The 22,790-nt window shown below is 41.2% G+C and overlaps 1 protein-coding gene across 1 annotated transcript in view; it reads left to right on the top strand.

Annotated features, from left to right (window-relative positions):
- Positions 1-22,790, top strand: part of Ser (protein serrate) — a 78,845-nt gene that overhangs the window by 49,873 nt on the left and 6,182 nt on the right. Inside the window, exon 3 of the mRNA XM_076803282.1 lies at positions 9,721-10,012. Coding sequence (XP_076659397.1) covers positions 9,721-10,012 — 292 coding nt within the window. The remainder of the gene's footprint in view (positions 1-9,720; positions 10,013-22,790) is intronic.

The following is a 22,790-nucleotide window of genomic DNA, read 5'->3' as shown; positions in this document are numbered from 1 at the left end:
GTTTAGACGAACAGATACCATGAAAAATTTAACGTATGCCCGCTCCATTGATTAGTAGTTCGAATGAAATATAGCTGGGCTCTCTCTCTCTCTCTCTCTCTCTCTCTCTCTCTCTCTCCCTCTCTCTGTTATAGTAAGGGAATTCATGCAAATCTTGTCAGGTTAATTTTGACAACAAAATTGATGATTGACGTCGTGATTCATATGGAAGCACACACGCCATCAATCACTGGTATGAATAAATTGTAATGTGTCAGTATGATATATATGATTTTGATTAATTACGATTTTATGCTCGCCTATCACTGTTTTCGTATTCTACCCGATACGATCGAAAGTGGATCTGTACGTGATTCGATTATGCATATAATTTTTGATGAATGGTGTGCCTATGCAAATAAACTGTAAATGTAAGATTTTTCAAAATAACAAAATTAATATATGTGGCTCGGTAAATTCAAGCGTAAACAGTTCTTTTTACATTATATATAGTATATTTTGAATTTACAATTATTGAGATTGTAATTATTCAAGAAATGTATTTCTTTCAGCACATATTATAATCAGAATGGCTAAAAATTTGATACATTCTTATTGTTTTCATAAAGTCATATAATTTTAGCGGTCATACAAGGTTACACAAGTATAAAAATTCGTGTGCGGAAAAGCCGAAACATAGTGAGTCGGGCAAACAGCATCAAAAGTGACAGTGGCCGATTACGCTCCGATAGAAAAACCGATCTCCAGCTGATCGGTGACAGGAAATTAATTAATTAGTCCTCGCGTATCGACATCTCGAGGAATAATATTCGAGTTAATGAATTTCCTACGCCCACGGGCGGAGACGGCCCACGTCGAGAGCAGATCGATCGATGATCGAGAAGCCCGGTGGTCGAGTCATGAATTTTACCGATGCTCCACGATAATTTATCGGTCGCTCGAGGGACGAGGCCGGTTTTCAGTGATATTTTGCCAGTGAAGGGGAAATTCGCGAAGCCGTAAAGCGGTTTTCTGCGGAACGTTGTGCGAACCACCCACACGAATTCCTAGATCCACGGTTATAGGTCTCTCTTCACGTGCTTGGATCACGGTTGCTTGCACTTCAACCGTTTATTCTTCTTCTTCAAACAGTGGAAGATGGTTTGACGTGCAATCAAAAGGTCTTCAGACCCAACGGAACGCTTGAACACACTGTCCTTCAACTATTTGGAGCACTGTTCTTCGGCATCGCATTCTATTTTACTATTAATAATCATATATACAATAATGATAATTCATACAATGATACAATTTATTAATGATAATATATACAATAAAGCGATTATGCTTTTCGTATTTTTGTCAGACTATTGGTGTAATCCCAGCACAAACTATTTACATTTATGGTAAAAATGAGTAGATGCAATTTGTAGCAGAAGACAGATTAAAAGAATTTAAGAGTTCCGTATAAGTCCCAACTTATTAAAATTGCACCTGTTCATTGGAATCGATGCAAACAATTTTTATTTTGTATAACAATCCACACTCTAATTATTGTAACACAACTTACCGGTTTTGTTTTTCCGAAAATAGCAAAATAAACCACAGTAAATTCCACTTTTATGGAATTAAAGAACGATGCTTAGCAACACGGGTCGCTAAGGAAAAGTGTTTTAACCAGTTAACTGCGTCCGACGTGTATACACGTCACTTCAAAACTCTTTTGCGATGCGGTTGACGTTAATGGATTGTTAATTTCGTATCGAATAAAAATGTAATTCTTTCTTATTTTGCTTTACTTTTTTCGTAAAATTTATAATCGCGGAATTTAGCCTGCGTTCGACGTGTATACTCGTCACAGCTTAATTTTAATTCCGCGCCCGTAAGCGATTTTTAAAATTAAACTCCGCAGTTAATCGGTATAATATGCGATGTACAACCATTCTTAAAAGTGTCAATATTGTGTATTGGTCGAAACCTTGATGTCCCAATTTTCTGTGCTATCTGATGTTCGTACCCTGTTCTTTAACATTTAGTAAAATCGTTCACGTGGTGCATTTACACGGGACCGATTCCTTTTTGGTCTTTTGAAATCGGTCGATCCGCTTTCTATTCACCCCGTTCGCATTCCAGGGGCCGGCCGATGCCGATTCAATCAGAAATCGTCGGAATAATAGAAATTTTATCTGATCGTAATTCCGGCGCTGACTCATATCGATTAAGACGCCCCGACAAAAGGGAACCGTCCGCGGCCAGAAAAGAGAGCCTGCACAAAGAACGGCTCTCTTTCCCCCGGGGGCAAGGAAGCGACCGCGACAGGCGAACGAATTAGAATATATATACGAGGTGTAACGAAAAAGAAGAGAGGAAAAAAAATGCGAGCATGAAAGTCGCGGGCGTGGGAACGCCGGGCCCCAAGCGAGCCACCAATTAACACCAATTAGCGCTCATCTGCTCTAGGTAGTGGCAGCGACGAGAACCGACTTTACATTTAGCACGAGACGTCTGACTCGCCACGGATTGGTCACAACGTGGCTCTTTGTGTCGGGCCAGATCGGGACCCGAGAAATTTTGCACTTCCGCGAGACCGCCGCCGGAGAGAACAAAAAAAATGAAATTGGATCGCCAGCCGTCAAACGAACGTGCCGCGAAAAAGTTTTTCTCGGTTGAACGCTGCGCTGCTGAAACGTGCGAATTATTTGGCTTCCGTTGCGTACAGCAACGGGAAACAATCGACGAATCATGTGTTTCATTGTATTCTATTTTTTCATAGTTGTTCCATTCATATTTAAAATTGAATCCTCGCCCATCCCTTATTTTCTCTGTTCGATTTTTCCTTTGGTATCAATCTGATACGATTCTGAACAATTAATATCCAGGAAAAGTAAATGATCAAATTTCTGAATTATTTCATTCGAGAGAACATTAACATTAACATTGTTCAGGGGTCAGAGAAAGATGAACATGACTAGACTGAAGATCTCTATGCAAAATAAAAATTTTCTGAATTTGTTATAAGTAGACTGCGGATGCATTTATGACTTCTGAAATTTTTCAAAAAATTTTATACCATTCAACAGAATTTAGTACAATTTTTATATATTTCAGATCTACAAAGGTTGCTACCACTGAAAATAATATTTTATTTGGATTCTCCTTTTTAAAATTCGTCTAGGAAAATTATAAATTGCATACATTTCCACAGTCTAGTTATAAGGTATAGGGGACACTTAGGAACGTTTTCGTTTGTTCAATAATTTTACTAGGTCGAAACTGATAGGTATATGACAGGCAAACTGAACTAGGTCGAAACTGACAGGTAGTATACTGATGTTATACCGAAATTATAAGTACTCATTTTTGTCATGGATGCATAAACGTAACCTCGTGATTAAGTATGCTATTGCTTACAGTTAGAAATGGTGTTTTAGTGAAGGTTGATATTTTTCAGTGAAGAAGATAAGATCGACTGCTTATACTGTATCCTTTAGAAAAATGGGACAATCTTTCATTTTCTTTTTTTCCCTCGGGATTGCCACCACAAGCGACTACGTGTTTGTAAGCGATAACAGTTTTGTCACGTACGGTGTAACAGATTAAAACGATCCTAATCTCGGTGTCACGTGGGAAGCACGGTTTCAATGTGTTAAAACGAGCGAGATTTTCACAGGTCTTTAGCGAAGGTCGCAGGAGCTACAAGCGAAACGTATGGTTGAAAGGTATATGGGAACGAGTACCTTAAGTGCATAATATGAGAGGAAACAAAGCAAACACGATTCCCATTTGCCGTCTCCCGGCCGTAGCCAAACAAAACATTTGAAATCACAAACTGGTGAACAATATTTCCGTTTAATACAATTCTTTTTGTTCTGCAGAATGTTAAATACAAGTTGACTGTCAACTCAGTGTTTACCGTAATCTATTAAGTAAACCTGTTGGGATCAACAAGGTATAATAATGTTATAAAAATAATCGTCAGAACTAGTCTGCGGGTTTTATGCATTTATGACAAAACTAAGTACATCAAAGGCAAAATAATGAACACATATAAAGAATCTAAAAATACCATTGTATTGTTTTCAATTCTATAAAATTATTCAGAAAAAAATGAATGTAGCTTCTGCATCTGTCTATTAATGCAGACAATTTTGATTTTCCTTCAAAATCCATAGTTTAACAGTAATATGTCGTTTTGTTGAATATCACAAGACAGATTGAAAAACTGACGCGAATATTTACTTAGCTGCTGCAGAACCGAAAAAGATTGAATAACAACTAGCCACGCCTGGGTACACAGACATAAATTCCATTGCACGGAACAGTTAACTAACGAGCTTTGCCTATCTAGCCAAAAATGTGCTACATATACAGTGTGTCTTACCAGATATTACCACTTTGATTTACGTCATTATTATTAATCGCAGCGAGAAATAGTTTCAAGAGATGCACATAACTGGTGTCATCAGTTTCTTTATCATCAGTTTTAAAAGAAAACTCCAGTGTTTACTCGTTATATGTCCAAAACACGGGTCTAGCCACGGACATACATCGGCGAGGACATACTATTCTTTGATCCACGCGACCATGCCTCGGCGACATATATAGAGAATTCAGTGTAATAACACCAACACGTGTATCCCTCGAAACCGTTTAATCTCCATTAAAACATTTCCCACGGCGATTAGTAATAATGACGTAAATCAAGATGGCAGTACCTGATGAAACACCTCTTACACACAGTGTCCAGATAATTTCATTCTATCAACCTGTATCAACTTTCCCAGTACGAGTGACGCATTCGATGATTCCCGAACGAGATCCACCTCGATCAGCCGATCAAAAAATCCGATTCCCACATTCGTTACGTCCTCGTGGGCTCCGGTTGCGAGTCCCTCGAGTCGGAACAAGAAAACGAGGTAAAACAAATGTCCCATCAAAACGTGGTCGGCGCATCCGCCATAATTACTGGTCCGCGTGTAATCGAGCCCACCCCCGCAATTTTTCACGGGATCCATCGATGTCCGTCGGCTGGGTCGTCCCGCCACAAATCAGAATAATTACAGCGGGTCTGCGCGAGTCTCTCTCTCTCTCTCTCTCTCTCTCCCCCTCTCTCTCTCTCTCGATACATGGCGTGGTTCCCCGGTGGTTCCGTTCCTCCATCGTGCGTCCACAGATCGACGGAGAAGCGTCTCCGCTCGTCGCAACGTCGGACCTGATTGGTACCACCAATCAAGGCCCGTGAGTGACGGTCGGCTAATGCAATAAATAAATTCCAATCGCGGCTGCCGCGGAAGACAGGGGCTATCTGTTCGTCCGTGCAGCCGCAGCAGCAACAGCAACAGCAACAGCAGCATCAGCAGCAGCAGCGAGCGAATCCCAAAGGGGTGTCCGGGAGTCCGGGGCCCGACGATAGAAAGCTGGAAGTGTTCCCGATGGAACCGGTCCCGCTCCGAGAAAAAAAGGATCACGCCGCGCCACGGTGCATCGGCGCATCGGTGCATCGGCGCATCGGCGCATCGGTGTCCCGCGCGCTCGACCGTGTGCGCGCCCGGTTTAATGAACTTGAAGATCCTCGCCGGTAGACAATGAGAGGAGGGACTTTCGAACCCACCGGCCACCACCTCGATTTTTTAATTAGAACCGCAGGTGTTTCGCGTGCTCGGGGACCGCGGGGGAGGGGGCTGCCACCCAACGAAAGTGAAAAATATGCGAACCTCCCGGTGAAACGTTACCAACGATCCTGGACAACAGGTTTTCCCTGATTTTTCGAAACACGACATTCTCCCTCCGAGCGCCTTCCGATGTGTCCGCACCTTAACTCTATATCTACCGGAAGCCTATCAATAGGATTTTCAATAAATGTGTTATGCCAAAAGAAAATTTAAAAATTTCTATGTCAATCCTAAGCGAAATTATTAGATTGCGGAATTTGGGATTAATTGTTGGTCCAAGATTAAAATTGCTATTTCCACTGAAGGATCTATTAAAAAATTGACCATAGACTTTCAAAAATTAGAGAATAATCTAGGTGATGTGTTAACAGACTTTCGACGAGGTAGTTGCCTTGACATTTTTTACTTTTGTTTGCTTCTTAACTCCGCAATTTGAAGAGTAGAGGAGATCGATGAAATAGTGTATATCCATTTTTTTTTCATTTTTTCGATGTTAACCCTTAGCACTCGAATGGCGACTATGTATCGTTATTCAAAATATTTTTTACATTATTAAATTTGTTTGTATTTAATAAATTACTAAACATTTCAGTACTGTACGAGTAAATTGCACAATTTTCGTATGTATAGCATGAAAAAATATATATAGAAGAGAAATATTCTAGGTCGGAAGAAATGTTTCATTTTAGGGTTAAAATGGCTTCGAGTGCAAAGGGTTAATAAGCCTGATTATTTCGAAAATTTGTTTGCAGATGCAAAGATTTGATCAGAAACAAGTCGAAAAAAAATGAATAACAATGTTTTCGTTGGACACTTCGGTTTCTAGTAGATCGAGTTTGAAAGTTCAGCGAGTACGCGTGCTATTAGATACGATTCGGCTGACGCGTCTGATCATGGCATATGATTTCTACTTATGGCTAAGGCATGCGGGCTTGGCGGATCTTTAAACTCGATTTTCTCAGGAACGAGACATGGAACAAGAAAATGTTATTCCATCTTTTCAACTTGTGTTTGCATGTAGAATCACCACTCGAACACTTGCACCATGATTTTGGAAACTCCGCGTATAAGGAAACTTGAAAGGCAGTTAAAATAGACCACAAGTAGTTTTACGTGAAAGTTATAAAGAGATTCAAGTAGCTGATATCCAATAAGTATAGAAGAATTTGGAAAATACATTTCTGAGACCGTAAAATTCAATTTTGAGGGTTTGTGAACATGGAAGATCTGTTTTACGTGGGATTTTCCATCGTGATGGATTGTGACGTCATTGCTAGACTGTGGAGTTTATGAATTTATTATGAGTAGGTGCAATTTAAAACAGCAAAAGTATTTAAGAATGTCTATGTAGTGTTTTCATCATGTTGAAATTATTAAAGGAAGAATGTCAATTTTCTTTGCCTCGTATTTCTTAAAATCAATGCAGACAAATTTCATTTTGCGCATAAATAAGTCTAGTCATTGCTCGACGAGGGAATGATACATCTATCAACGAAGATAAGCAGGTGTATTCAATTTTGTCATTCGCAAATGAAATTAAATTTTCATGTGAAACTGATTTTTGTGCCACCTCTTTAGCACTAGATTTACGGGGCACTAAATTATTCTACATTACTTTATAAAAATAACGAAAACGTATGTATCCACATTTTTAGCAATTTCTTTTACAACATATACCCAAAGAAATAAATTTGTTGAATAATTTCTCGTTCGTGCATCTTTGCAATTTCGATAACTGTGAATTAAGAATACTGGAACCCGTCGTTTTGACACAGTGTTAAAAAATCGACCATTGTGCGTTTCCCGAATTCGAGGGTATCGAAACAACGAATCGAACGGTTCTCCTGGCGATATGTGGGAACGGATTACTCCCGGTTGATCGATTCCTTTTCTGCTTTCGGAGTCATGTTCACTCGGCTAACTGCCTGATCGTGACTGAACTACCGATCTCGAATTAGCGAAAACATTCCCTCCTGCTGGCAACCCAAATGCTTAGATAACGCGGCTAATGTCGCCGGTTGCGGGGCCGTTTCTTACCTGCGAATTGCTTCCTTAAGCGGCACGACACTTCCACGATTGGAAGTCGCGTTAGCCTTACGCGCTCGCCGGCTTTTTGCCGCTGGTACCGATTTGGGAGCGAACGATCCTGCTAAGTGTCCGATAATTTTCAGCAATTTTCAAACCTGCGCAAAAAAAACGCCGCGATAGTATAACATTATCTTTTAAGATAGACCGCTCTATCTGGGGCGAAAGTTCAGCCCGAGTTCACGTCAATTTGTAAGCAAACGCTCCTGCTACGAAAGCCAGCGTCAATTTCCGTCTTGACGAATTATTTTATAGGAAACGTGGCACAGCTCTTTTCGTGCTAATTAGCAGACTGCGGATCTTTATGCAAAATTTTTCACCCTTTAATAATTTTAGCGGGCCGAAAATGATACATCGAGGTATCCAAATTCTCTTAAATTTTTTTAAAATTCTATCTGTCCATCCTTAGCATAAATGAAAGAATTACTATAATGAAAACAAATTAAGGAAAATTCTTATATTGTTTAAATTTTAGCTTGAATTTAGGGGACTTTCAATATAAAATTAAATTTTGAAAGAATTACTATAATGAAAGTAAATTAAGGAAAATTCTTGTATTATTTAATTAGTCTAGTCATTAAAGGGAATATATTTTCTACGAATTTTCTGTCCCCCGTAGTTCGCCTGGAAAGTTTAATTTTGCGCAAATGTCCGCAGTCTGGTCGTGATTGCGCGAAGTCAGAAATAAAATAGACTTCTTAAGAGCTGAAGTTTTACAGTGATGGTCCCGAGTGGAAAAATACACTAAGCTATTCGACGTACCGTCGAGGAAAGATTAATCGTCATTATTAACGTACAGCGATAAATCATAAAGAAAATGGCTAGCGTAAAAAAGCGCGTGTACAACGACGCAGAACGCATGTCCCATAATTTATCATCAATGTATTAATATTTTACATGGTCAATCCATGGTTGCGGCGGAGCGTCGCGTCGGTCGTAGAAGAAAAATGGTAATTTTATTCAAGCGTGTTACGCGTCAGCGCGCGAAGGGTCAGGAAACGCTGTATAAATTTGCGAAAGTTCATCTCGGAAGGTTCCACTTAGGGCCACGGCCGCCGAGGAATTATTCAAGCTGGGCAAGGGTTAATTGCTGGCTTCATCAAACCATCTCCTTTCCTCTGTCAAAGCAGCCCTAGACGAGGGTGACGTCACCCGTTCCGTATTCGATTCGCCTTTACCGGAACAGAGCAATTCCAGACTGTAGCATTAACGTCTGTTCCAGTGCTCGCGACAACAAAGACATTTTCCAAGCGTCTATTAATACCAGCATTTACGCCACAGTTCCTCCTTGATTCAACAATTTTCTTCTTTACATACTTCGTCTTTCCTCTGCGGAACACCAGATTATATTTATTATATCTCCGTTCGGTCAACGAGGGACCGTCATTTGTTGACTTTATAATATGAAATTATTTATATCGAAATGCTTTGCTTAATCTTCAGGTACTCGCACTCCATTTTCTACACAATCGTTCACGTGGAATTTTATTTTAAAACAACTATTTTAAGGCGAAGTTAATGCAGGCGACAAAAATTCGTTTGTGCTTCCAAGCAATAAATTCAAATTTATTGGAATAAATGTTTGAAACAAAAATGGGTCTTCAGTTCACCATGTAAAAATATAATAGGAAAAAACGGAATAATACTTTGCGCAGGTAGAGCCTTCAAGCTCTAAAATGAGCCCAGGCTTACGGCTGTACTATTTATTTTCACAAAATGATCACAACTGAAATATCAACAATTTTTTGAGAATCGGTAATGTAATTTAAATATTTTTTGGATCCACTGTATGGCTACAATTCCTCCAATCTTTCTATTGCTTTGAACTGGACTTACTCATTTTTGTCTTAACTGCATAAAATCCGCAGTCCGTTTACATTTGGACGAGCTTGTGGCTCTAGTGTGTCTTCTTTCAATTAAAATTGAATAGTTTCCCTAGTGTGCAAGGGGCCCCGGTTTAATTATTGAAATCGTGGTTTCGCAGAGGCAATTCACGCTGATCCTGCAAGCGAGGGACGAGGCGAGCGCGGGCGTGATCGAGGAAGCGAGTTACAGCGGCATTGTCTTGCCAGGACCCACGTGGCACACCCTCAATCATCAAGGAAGAAACGCTCATTTAGCCTATCGCGTTCGGGTCCAGTGCGCGGATCATTACTACAACGCGACCTGCACGAAGTTCTGCCGGCCACGGAACGACATATTCGGCCATTACACCTGCGACGAGAACGGCGACAAGGTGTGCATACAAGGATGGAAGGGCTCCGACTGTGAGACAGGTGAGTCAATCTTATTCTATTATCTATTCACCTAGTTTCTTCGTCTGCTGAAACGCTGAACGCGTCGAACGATTTTACATTGGATATTCTAGACTCTAGACAAACAACGTTCGCAGCCTTTCTATGAATCATAGCCTTCGCGCAAATCAACTGTTCTTCGTTATGTAAACTTTCGACAAAATCAGCGTGTCACACTCGAGTTTGTATAATCCATTAATCTGAATCCATACTGATCAGCGAATCGATCTTACCAGACGCGTTTGCATATGCATGGTGATTTCTCTATGTATGTCGCCAAGGCCTGAATGATAAACGTCGCGGAATTATCCCCACTACCGCGGGGTATACCCCGTGAGGGGCCATGGTGCTCGAGAGGCCTCGGACGCCAAGGACAGTAATATGTCGAGAATTCACTGTTATTCGAATCTGCAATCGAGATGAATAATGTACAGGACGTTGCGGAAGTCCTTTCGCGAATCCTTATCGCTAGAGGAAGTTTCATATGCAATTCTCTGAAATACGCTGTGTAACACAATCAAGAAACTTGTAATTCGTTGACGGAATATGTTGATTAGTAGAACGCGGATTTTCTGCATTTGTGGCGAAAATGGGCAGCAACGATTTTAAATAGTAAAAATTTTAAAACAATTGGAGAATCTTGTTACTATTTTTTAACACGTTGACTGCCATGTCACCCATATGTGGGTGACGGAATTATTTGTCCTGGTTTTTAAATTAATTTTTACGTTAATATATCCATTGTACCAAATTCAATTACGATCTGTAAAATGCAAGAAAGCTGGAGGACTGCGCAATATCATACATTTAATTTTTTCAATTTTTATTTCATTAAATAACTTGCTTTGATTTTATGGAATTTTTGAGGTTTCTAGTTTGGCAGTCAAAGTGTTAAAGAAAAATGGAAATACCTCATTAGCCCCGGTTTCTTGTCATTTTTATTTTGTATAAAGATCCATAGTCTATTGATTAGAATGATGCTGACTTCCATAAAAAAAAGGTGATGTTTGTTTAACACTAGGTTTACGGAACCTCATTAAGGGACTTTATTAAGACTCCAAAGATACGTGAGGAATTATTCAACAAATTTATTTCTTTGGCTAAAAAGGGTAGCAGATTCTCGTTATTTTTATAAAGCGATGTAAAATAGTGACTTTTAGTGGTCCGTGAACCTAGTGTTAACGTCACGGTTAAAAATCGGACACTTGATATGCAACGACCCAATAATATTGTCGCGGAGCGTAACCGGCTTCCGGCAAGTGACGCGTTAAAGGACGACAGGGCATCTTTCCGCGTGATTTATCGAACGGTTCGATTTCCAACGGAAATCGGCCGCTTCGCGTTGTGAGATCGTGAAAAAGGACACGGTTCCATGGGAGTAAAAACGACGGTAAAAAGGTGAAACACGACCAGGCTGCGCTCGGCGGCCGTCAGCGGTGAGCAAGGCGGGAACGAACGCCGCTTTTGTCGTTGTCGTTGCTGCCTCGTTATGCATGCAACGAAGCGTCGCGCTAGGTGTGTGTGGGGAGGGGGGGGGGCGATATTGGCGACTAAACGACTGCCCGGGTTTTTTGCTCAGCCGGCCGGGGGAATAATTAATCGATCTCCGAAGCGTGAAATCTCGCGTCGCGCGTAATCGCACTTGCGCGACTTGCGGCCGTGCCGTTTCGCTCGCGTTTCTCACGGACCGGTGCTCCCGAAGCTAACGAGAGTAACGAGCTACCATGCGATCGATCGAGGACTTTTCTACTTGCGCGACCGATGCGTGCCTCCCTTCATCGTCCTCGCAAAAAAATCGATTCGATCGATGAAAAAAAAAAATCGCCGAGTAATCGGTGACCTTAGCCTTGCCACGTCGCAACACGTGTTCCCCTGTCCCGATTCGTTAACGGCTCGACGAAGCGGTGAAATTGGATCGGGCGAGACCAAAATGGCCGATGACCAATGTTGCTCGATCCGCGTTCCATATTGCCGATTGATCGACTGAATTCTCCGAGGAGATCGCCCTTCGTCCGGTCGTTCCAGCAGGTTTACGAGTGGATCCGAGATCTTCGAGATCGTTTCCGGTGATTTAAGGAGAAGTAGTTCGTTAGCGAACTGACGGCTATAAAGTTGTAATTAAAAACTCGCTCGATTGTGGTTCGCAGCGGAGAATAGTAATAGCGATTCTTCGCCGGCGAAGAACCAGCCGAGCACCGGCTGTATCAATCGAGTCGCTGAAATTACAGCGATAAGTATCCGATTTTATTTGCCGGGGTATCGAGTGTCCCGCTTTTTAGCGTGAGATTCCACGATTTAGTATCCGTCGGACGTCGAGCGGGGAATTTCGCGTGTTCGGCAGAATGTTCCCGGCTACTTGAACTATAACCCTCGATTAATTGTTCGCTTAACATCGCGCCGTCTCGAGCGCGCAATAAATAATCGCGAGAGGTTGACGGGCGCGCCGTCAACTACCGCAGCGCACCTTGGCACTGCCGGCCCAAAAAACAATCAACCGGGACCATAAATGTCAGCGGGATCCGTGCGTGGACGTGCGGCGGGACGTTTCTCGCGAGTCGCTTATCCAGCCAGAAGGGGGAAAGTGAAAATCGGTTGGATACTCGTTAGAAGCATAAAACCGTGGATGGACGCGAGGATCTGTCGTGCATCTTCGTTCGGTAAATCGTTTCCACCGTGTAGCTGTTACGGGCTTCCGTGTGCACGTCGTCGCGTCGCCGTGGGACTCTCCTGGAAAACAGCGAAGTCCCGTGGGCACGTCGTCGTCGGCACAGTGAAACACACGAATTATCTCGAAGCGTGCCTCAATGAACGGACGTTAGACGCATGTCGTACGATCATATAAAGGTAGCAACATCACGCCAGATCCCGTCGCACAATGCTGGCCCGACCAATATGGCGGCTCTTTCTTCGCTGCTTAATCGTTACTTCCGCCTCCCCGTGTTAGCTGCTCATCCGAGCTGGTGGTATGTATTACACTTTATCCCTCTGCTCGCCGACATTTTCAAGGTGTCTCGCTGCGTCGAGAAAGTTTCCACGGTAACCCGCCAATAACACACCGTTCGCACTTGACGCTGTGCACGTACAGTGGGTCGCATAATTGATGGCACACACTCTGAGGGGTATGGCCACTGTAACGGGCCTAAGAACATCAATAATAACAATTTTTTCAATATCAAGAAATAAGAAGCACTGTTTACAACTCATCTTAAGGTATCTGAAAAATTTTTGCTTGTATTTTTGAGGCCCAAAATGGCGGCGCTATTGCTTACGAAAAACCTAATACTCTTGCCAGCGTCATGTATCGTCCAGGAGACATACTCGAGCCGTGTTATGTTTACACACCTCGGCATCCGGGGCCTCTTCTGTTTCATAACCTTTCACGGAGTATACCCCGCGGTAGTGGGGATAATTCTGCGCGTTTATCATCCAGTCCTTGACGACATATATAGAGAAATCACTGCACATATTTTTTGATCTTCCGAGGCCCGACGTCCACATCGTTTGACCTAGAACAAGAAAATTTCTTTCGAATTTATATTAAAATGGTTAGAGATGTACACAGGGGTTTTTGAAAATGTTGATGGTTTTTTAATTGGCAGGCATTTGAAGTCACAGTTGTAATTTTTGCAACACAGCACAGATGCTGAAAATCCCATTGACAGGCTTTTGGTAGATAAAGTGTGAAAATAATAATTTGATTAATGAATTATATAGTCACCACCATTTTAATTTCAACGGCATCGTTTTCTTTCGTCTGTTGAGGTCTGCGAAAATAGGATATTTGCAATCATCGAATATATTTTATCTCGAAATTACTGAAGTTATAAAGATCTTTCCAGGAGAAATGATCGAGCACGTTCTTTTATTCGAGCCCACATTATAATAAAAATCTTACAAGTCCCCAATAAATCCAGCCTTGTCGTTTTTATAAGATGCCAATTTTTATGCGAAGCAATGAAAGATCTTTCGAATCGTTTGTGACGGTTCGCCTTGGAAAAGACACGTCCTTCGTCGTGATTCCGAAAGCAAAAGTTCAGAACATTGGAAAACACGCAACGGCTTAATGGTGGGAACAGTATGTAAATACAGGTGCGTCTGGTTTTTCTCTTAATTGCTGTTTTTCTTGGCACAAGCGGCCCAGTAAACTAATTTGCTCTCCGAATGAATAACATGAATAGATATCATCAATGGCGTACACGCTTATGCAGAATTTCATTGACTTCCTTCATTTTTTTTCCGCGTCGCTGTTGCGTGCGTTCCACGATCGATTATTATTCAATGGGGGATATAAATAGAATCGGCACATCAGCAAACATCAGGCGCGAGTTGTTTGTTTAAGTGGATAATTACATCCCTCGGCTCATTGTTGGAAACTGATCTCGCACTTTGTGAAATTAAATTACGATAAATGTAATTTTAAGTCGAGAATTACACGCCGCGATAGGTGGGACTCTTCAAACATTATAGTCATGCACGTGAATTACGATTATCTCGAAAGTTATTGCTCAAGTTTATTACTCAAGAGTTATTTAAAGATGCATCCCGGCTTCGATGTTGCTCGCGGGTAAGTAGCAATTTATAATAATAAAGACTCAAAGGAAAACCGACGTCCTCGACGCAGCCGGTTTCCCTTGACACTGTGAACTTTAGGATTTTCTCGGCTCGCACGAAAGCGTGAGCTTCCTCTTCAAACTTCGACCGATCGAAACCTCGTAATAAGAAGCAGTTATTGATACATACACTGTGTGACAAAACGTTTTGCATCTGTGCACTGTGTGCAAATCCTGCATTTTTTAATGCAATACAATATTTTTGCAGTACAGAATTTTTGGATCACCCTGTATCATATCGAAATTAAAAAATGAACAATCTTAGAAGTAATAACTGGGAATTTTATGCATTTTGACAAAGATATTAAAAGAATTTAAGAATGTGAATATTTTATTTTCAACCCTTTCAAGGGAGTACAATATTTTTGGGACACCCAGTATCATATCGGAACTAACAAATGAGAAATTTTAGAAGTAATATCTACGAATTTTATTCATTTATGAGAAAGATAAGTTGATGCGATTTAAAATAGGAATGATTAAAAGAATTTCAAAATCTGAATATTTTATTTTCAACCATTTCGAAGGAGTACAATATTTTGGAACTCCCTGTAGCATATCGAAATTAAAAAATGAACAATCTTGGAAGTAATAACTGCGAATTTTATGCATTTTGACAAAGATAAGTTGATGCAATTTAAAATACGAATGATTAAAAGAATTTAAGAATGTGAATATTTTATTTTCAACCCTTTCAAGGGAGTACAATATTTTTGGGACATCCTGTATCATATCGAAACTAACAAATGAGACATATTAGAAGTAATAACTGCGAATTTTATTCATTTATGAGAAAGATAAGTTGATGCGATTTAAAATAGAAATGATTAAAAGAATTTCAGAATGTGAATATTTTATTTTCAACCCTTTCAAGGGAGTACAATATTTTTGGGACACCCTGTATCATATCGAAACTAACAAATGAGACATTTTAGAAGTAATAACTGCGAATTTTATTCATTTATGAGAAAGATAAGTTGATGCGATTTAAAATAGGAATGATTAAAAGAATTTCAGAATGTGAATATTTTATTTTCAACCATTTCGAAGGAGTACAATATTTTGGGACACCCTGTAGCATATCGAAACTAAAAAATGAACAATCTTAGATGTAATAACTGAAAATTTTATGCATTTATGACAAAGACAAGTTGATACAATGTAAATATAAATAGAAATGATTAAAAGAATTTAAGAATGTCAGTATTTTACTTTCAACCCTTTCGAGAGAGTACAATATTTTTGGGACACCCAGTATCATATCGAAACTAACAAATGGGAAATTTTAGAAGTAATAACTGCGAATTTTATGCATTCATGTCAAAGATAAGTTGATGCGACATAAAATAGGAATGGTTAAAAGAATTTAAGAATGTGAATATTTTATTTTTTTGAGCTCATTACAATTGCGATGTGAGATTAAATTAAAATCAAGTAAATCTTAATGTGTGCTATCATTTTGTCGCTTAATCAGAATGGTTGGAGGGAACAAGGCTCCCAACGAGCATCGTCGAACGGGACGGTCCATGTACGGATCCGAACAATGGCCGAGGAATAATCGTTCACATAGAAAGTGTCCCTAAGGTAACGAACGAGGTCGCATCCCCTTGACACCGGAATATTCAACAGTTTTACGATGCGGGAAGATCATATTATCGTCCCACAATTAGACACGCTCCACTTTCGTCGGCGCCGACGGAGGAAGAAGGACGGGACGACCCCAATTAGGGACTATCGGTGGAAATCGTGTACTCGTGAGACGATGAAACAGCCGGTCGGTTGGTTACGAGAAGGAGAGAACTGGCTCCGGCATTTTTGTCGCGCTGTGAAAGGTCAATACGAGAATTTCACTCGTGCATCGTCTTCACACGAGCTCCCCGAGCATCGCCGGCAACACCGTTCGCGGAGAGAAGCGTTATCCCGGCTCTCGGACGTGGCACACGTTCGTTTGCATTTGACCCCTTTTCGCCGTAAACCGCGATCGTAAAACGACTCTCGATGCTTCTCGTAAAATCGACGATGCTCGCGAACCAACCAGGGACGCTCGCAAAAACTCGTCCATTTCCGAAATGATCGTTAAGGAACTATTCCGTTTTTCGAGTCCGTTTCTCCTCGAATACTTCCGGCAATTTTTTTCAGAAAAACTAGCCAACCTTCCGGGTTGGGATTTTCCACACATTTTCATTGGTATTTGATGAGCGTGTGTGAATTTTTTTAAGTAAACGTAATCAAAATTACGTGAGTTACACGCCCTCAAAATAGTTGCACAAATTTAACCCTTAGTAGTTTCCACCCATTTTTATTTGACATTTTAATTTCAATCGTACACTTCATAAATACATTACTGTAGAATCGTAGACGAGCATAACATTTATTTTCCTTGAGTAAATGCTGTTGAAATGACTATTAACACTAGAACTACAGCAATAAATGCGACTGACGTATATTCATTTGTAACAGTGACAAGACTGTGCCCATTCAGACTTCATACAACTTTTATTGTAATATGTGCTTCAATGAAGAGGTTCATTAAAAAATTTCCGATGAAAACATTTTTACAATTTCAGTAATTGTAAAAGAAAAAATTAGGTACCAGTCATTTTGACTGGTCCGGTAGTTCTAGTGTCAAACGCACGAATAAGTGTCTGCATCATCGGTAGCCGTCGCCATTGTCCTTCAACTTTTAACCTCACTCCTAAATTTGAAAAGAAGGAAAACAAATTATAATAAGTAGACTGCGAATCCTTACGCAAATATAAAAGCTGATTTATAAAAATTGGAGACGAGAAAAGATTTGACTCAATCCTATTAAATTTTCATACAAATTTTACAACGCTGTGTCTTGAAAGACCGATGTTGTTATCAATGCCTAAAATCCGCAATCTAATTATAAACGAAAATCATACTGTCATTCTATTAAAAGGTTAGGCACAATAAAATATTGAAAGATATCCTTACCGCGTTGTTGAAGGATCATAGTGTTCGCCATTTCGCTTAGACACCGAGCTCGCTCGCTAGAAAGCGAAGCCCATGTTTGGAGCGATCAGTTTTCAGAAGTCTCGATTTATAATAAAAATGACGTCAGATGGAGCAAACGCGGTCCTTTGCATGAATGCTATGTCCTCGGATCCGCCGGTGCAGTTTCACCGAGCGCAGTTTATGGCTACGCAGCGGGTAAATCGTAAAATGTCGCGGTTAATAGCGGCGGATAAGTAAACGTTCGCTTTTCCATGGAGAGAGAGAGAGAGAGAGAGAGAGAGAGAGAGAGAGAGAGGGAGAAAGAGAAAAGAGAGAAAGAGAAAGAGAGAGAGATTATCGCTTCTGCCCGTGGCCAAAGGTAAACGTTACGACGTGAAAGTCGTGAACCTTCACCTGTAATTCGATTCTTCTCGCGGCAGCGTCCGTTCCACCGTTCGCCAGGATCGTTGGAACGGGTAGAGGAAATAAAGAAGCCAGCGTACGAAGACGAATCGCGCGAGTTTAATTTCCTCGGTGTCGGCGAATCGACAAAAAACTCATAGACGTGTAACTGTAGACGCTCGGTGCTGGATTTATAGATCCTGAACAACGGGACAACGGTACCCTATACTAGGCGTTAATCAAATATGAATAATCTCCGGGGCCATTAAGCTCGTCCGTGACTTTGCCTCAATTATATCTCGCGCGCTCGATCTACTTTGTTCGATTCGGTTCGGAGAAAAATCCGTGACCGCTTCTTCATCCTTGTATCCGCTGTGCTGATTGCAACGCAGCATAATCAGCCGAACAAAAAGAAGCGAGGGAACACACTTTATGCATTATAATATAATCGCGGAGAGGATACGAATCTACGTAATTTGCCTACCGTTGCGTTAACAGTTCTTCTGACGTGCGATTAACGTAAGGATATACACATGATCTATTCTAAATTGCGGATCTTTACGCAAAATTCAAATTGTCCGTATCAATTACAAGAAAGGGAAGTTATTATACTTGAAAATTGATCACTTCTCTTAGTCATTTTAATGGGTCGGGAGTAATAGTGATGTGAATCTCGTCTGATGTTTCATCTATTTTGGGCTTCGACTACTCGTTTTCCCGTAAATGCACAAAATCCGTTGTCCAATGATCACGTTTTAACAATTCCATAATATTAGGTTCCCGATTTTGAACACTAATGTTCAGCAAACAGAAATTTGTTCTAAATAATGCTTGGTGATCAACGCGAGCAACATATTCTCTCAATTACAAGATTCTTGCCTGCATTACCATAGAAATCGAATCCTTTGGTCGTCCACGTTCTTCATTTATAAGATTGTCATCTGCATTTTATAATATTTTCGTTAATCATCGACGAATTGTGTGTTTCTTAATCGGCACGTTTTGTCCAAACATCGTACAGTGCTATCGTCAATCGGTCAACGTCGGAAGAATTCACAGACATTTTTATATTCTTTTCAACCTATTAAGCATATTATCAAAGAAAATCTATTTCACTTCAGTTTGTTGCGATTCAGGTGGAAAATTTTTATTTTCCATAAAGATCGGCAGTTATTGCATTATTTCGGTTCTTCGTAACCTCAATCAGAACGGACACATGCCTTCTTTTCAGTCGCTGGTGGAAAGCGAAAATAAGAAGAAAGAGACCTGGCGAACGCAGAGGATTCTCCGCGCGGCGAAAGATAAATCTTGTTTTTGCGAGATTCGCACTACCGACCCCGAACTGGACGCGTTCCCAGGCAGCCCACATACTCGATTTACACGATTTCACGCGTAGACAAGTGCAATTAACCCTGGCGCTGGTAGCCGGCTCGATCGGGCAGCGTCTCGAGCAGGCGGTCGGTCGGTAATCGACTTTTCTAAACGAACCGCGAATCGCCGGTCACGAAACGACGATTCCTCGTCCGCTGGGTAATTCCCGCGCGCACCTGTTGCGTCCCGGGACGAGGGAAAACGAGAGAGGAAAAAAGGAAAGAGCGAGGCCGAGTCTAGTTCGCCGGAGAGCAAAACGCGAGAGAGTTCGTCCAACCAGGAGACGATCGAGCACGCTTATTCCCGGCGCGGTTCGAGGGCCCCGTAATTGCCCGCCCGGTAGCCGCGAGGGAAATCTAGATCCTCGCGGATCCAATCGGGAACCGAACGGTCTCGATCCCTCCAGAGCAGAACGAGATGGAAAAAGAGAGAACGGAAGGGTCGTCTTTATTTAGGGCCTCGGGTGTCGTGTCTGCGGTCGCATAAATATCCACGAACCGGCGGGTTTGTCCGCGCGAACGAGAGACCACGACTATTAATCATTAAAGATCCCGCGCGTCCTTCGTACTTACACGCCGCTGAAAATATGCAGCTGTGTACACGCGCCCCGATAGATACACATATATTCCGGCATTAAGGCTGAAAAATAGCTTGGACTTAGCCGTGTGTAAATACGCTGTCCTAGATTCGAGTGGACAGATCGTGACGGCGGGTTTCTCTGATCTTTTTGAAGAAGTGTCCGCCGGGAGTCCGAACACCGGCCCAGAGCCGCGTCTTAATCAACAGTTTTGTAATAACTGGTTTTACGTCGATAGTCGTGGAAAAGTTCTTTCCCCTGTCCTGATAGGAATCACAATTGTAGAGGAGTGGAGAGGAATATACCCATTTTATTTTTTAATCTAGAAATTCCCAGAACAGATATAAGTGGAAAAATCAAAAACAAATATGTAGAAAAAGGAATTCCACGTGCATTTATCAGAAAAATGTGTCGGAGAAATTCAAAACAATAGGAACATTAAAAACATTAGAGGGTGTCAATTTGTAATTTTCAATTTTTTTAAGTGGTGCAAAATGTAGAGGCCCTTTTTGCTATATTTCTTTACCGATGATGATCAGCGTCAATTTGTAATTTTCAATTTTTTTAAGTGGTGTAAAATGCAGAGGCCCTTTTTGCTATATTTCTTTACCGATGATGTTGATCGGTGTCAATTTGTAATTTTCAATTTTTTTAAGTGGTGTAAAATGCAGAGGCCCTTTTTGCTATATTTCTTTACCGATGATGATCAGTGTCAATTTGTAATTTTCAATTTTTTTAAGTGGTGTAAAATGTCCTTTTTGCTATATTTCTTTATCCATCGCGAGTAAAGAAACAGCAGTGTATCAATTGTTAGAATATTAAGGTTAAATTTTAGAACAGTTTTAGAACATTTTACAACAGTTGCAGACGATTTACCTAAAAAGGGCCCATAGACCTGTAGGCCCTTTTTCCAGAAGTGTTCTCAGATGGATATAAGACAAGTTCTTGCGACCGATCGTTGCAAGATGACGCTAGATGCTGGCGACTGTTGCTTGGACTGCCCTGTATGCAGTTCCGCCATTCTCTTCGCGGATAGCGGTATATAAAGCGTTCGTACGACGATTAAAAGTTTGAGGGATTCGTGCACGCGTGTCGCGCGACGTGAATTTTCGTTTCACGGTCAGAGGGATAATCCTTCTCTCTGTCACTTCTCATCCGTCTTTCTGTCCCCTCGACTAATTGAGTTGCTCGGCCCCGACCGGAGATCCCCGTCACGTTCCTTTTTCTTCTTCCAGCCGAGGGAACGAAAGCGTCGTTTCCACGGATACGGTACCTTGCCCGCACGAAATTGGATTTCGTCATCCTGCCACCTGTAAGAAGCATCGCGTACCTGTTGCCCCACCAATCCCGGCTTCTCCTCCGTCCAGTGTAAGATGCGACGAAGATGGCGAAAGAGAGACATATATACACACACACGCTCACGCGAACCGAAGCCATGATCGTTATAATCCTTCGTGGACGTGGACGCGGAAAATAATCCGACACTTATGCTTTCGTGGCCGTGGTCGGATTAATCGTTTGTGTTTTAACTTCCATTCACGGCTGACTTTTGTGCCGCTTGCGGTCCGCTGGCCATTGTTAACGGAGCAGGATTATTCGGTCGGAAAGCCGTCTGAGTTATGGCTGGCCGTGGTTCTTCTTCTTGTTTCGTCGCTCGACCGGCCGATTGAAAAGGAAACGAAGAAATGGTAGAATGGAAGAATAGCTTTGTGATAGCTGGCTCCGAGGATCTTGATCTGTGTGACTCGGCTTTCTGAGAACTTGAAAAGAATCGGTTTTAATTGAACGGATTTTGACCCTCGCTACGCGTCGCACAGTGGGCCAAATGGCGAATTTAGAATTTAGAATTTAGAATTTAAAAATTCTGTCTCTTAACATTCAATTTGTTTCCGTTCCTAAATGCCTATAAATATCTAGATGAAACTTTTCCTATGAAAATGTTTTAAATCGGGTATTCTCTGTACACAGAAATCTGCAGCCGTTGCCATTTTTAAGAATACCGTTAAACGGTAAATCCTTCTGTTTTTAGAAAACAGTCACATTATTTGCAAGTAATATTGCTCTTCGTGGATCTTGCAGAAGAAAGTACGTACTTTCATTCGGTATTCAAAAGATTTTCAGAATTAAATGACATTTAAAGACAGAGGTGCTGAAACGTAGCTAATTTTTTACTTTATGTATTGGAATTTTTAGTGTGGAAGTCAATGGATCCTCGCACGTCCGTCAAAGTTTTCACTGCATTTTGTAATACAGGCTTTGTTCTTCGACTGTTGTAAAGATCTTTGCAAAATATTGTTTAAATAAACTTTGAAGTTCGTGGTCGTTCGTAAAGAGGGTTTGCAATTTTCCTGGCTTATAGTCCTCACTGAGAGCAACAAAAATGAACAAACAACATACGTCTCACAATTAATCCCTCCCTTAATCCATCCCTTAATTGATTCCTCTATATATGTCGCCAAGGCCTGGATGATAAACGTCGCAGAATTATCCCTACTACCGCGGGGTATACCTCGTGAGGGGCCGCGAAGCTCTTCTGGACGATACACGACGCTGGCAAGACCCGTGTTGTTGACATATATCGAGAATTCACTGCACTTACGGTGTGAAGTATGATTTTATGTACTCCCCACCATCAATCAGTCCGTTCCATAACTTCTATTACCATCGACAATGTGAAATCGATTGTCCATAAACAGATAGAAACAAAAAGTCGTGCAATTCAGGAGGTAGGGCTGTGTCGAATAGTGGGGGTCCAGGAAATCCATGAGGAAGTGTGAGAACGAGGCAAATGTGGCTCGTAGATTAACAAATAAAATTCATTAGACTCTTATACTTTGATCGA

Source organism: Halictus rubicundus, chromosome 18 (genome assembly GCF_050948215.1).
Source record: "Halictus rubicundus isolate RS-2024b chromosome 18, iyHalRubi1_principal, whole genome shotgun sequence".
NCBI classification, from domain to species: domain Eukaryota; kingdom Metazoa; phylum Arthropoda; class Insecta; order Hymenoptera; family Halictidae; genus Halictus; species Halictus rubicundus.
The sequence above is the reverse complement of the archived record's forward strand: the minus strand, read 5'-3'. Positions and strand labels throughout refer to the sequence as shown.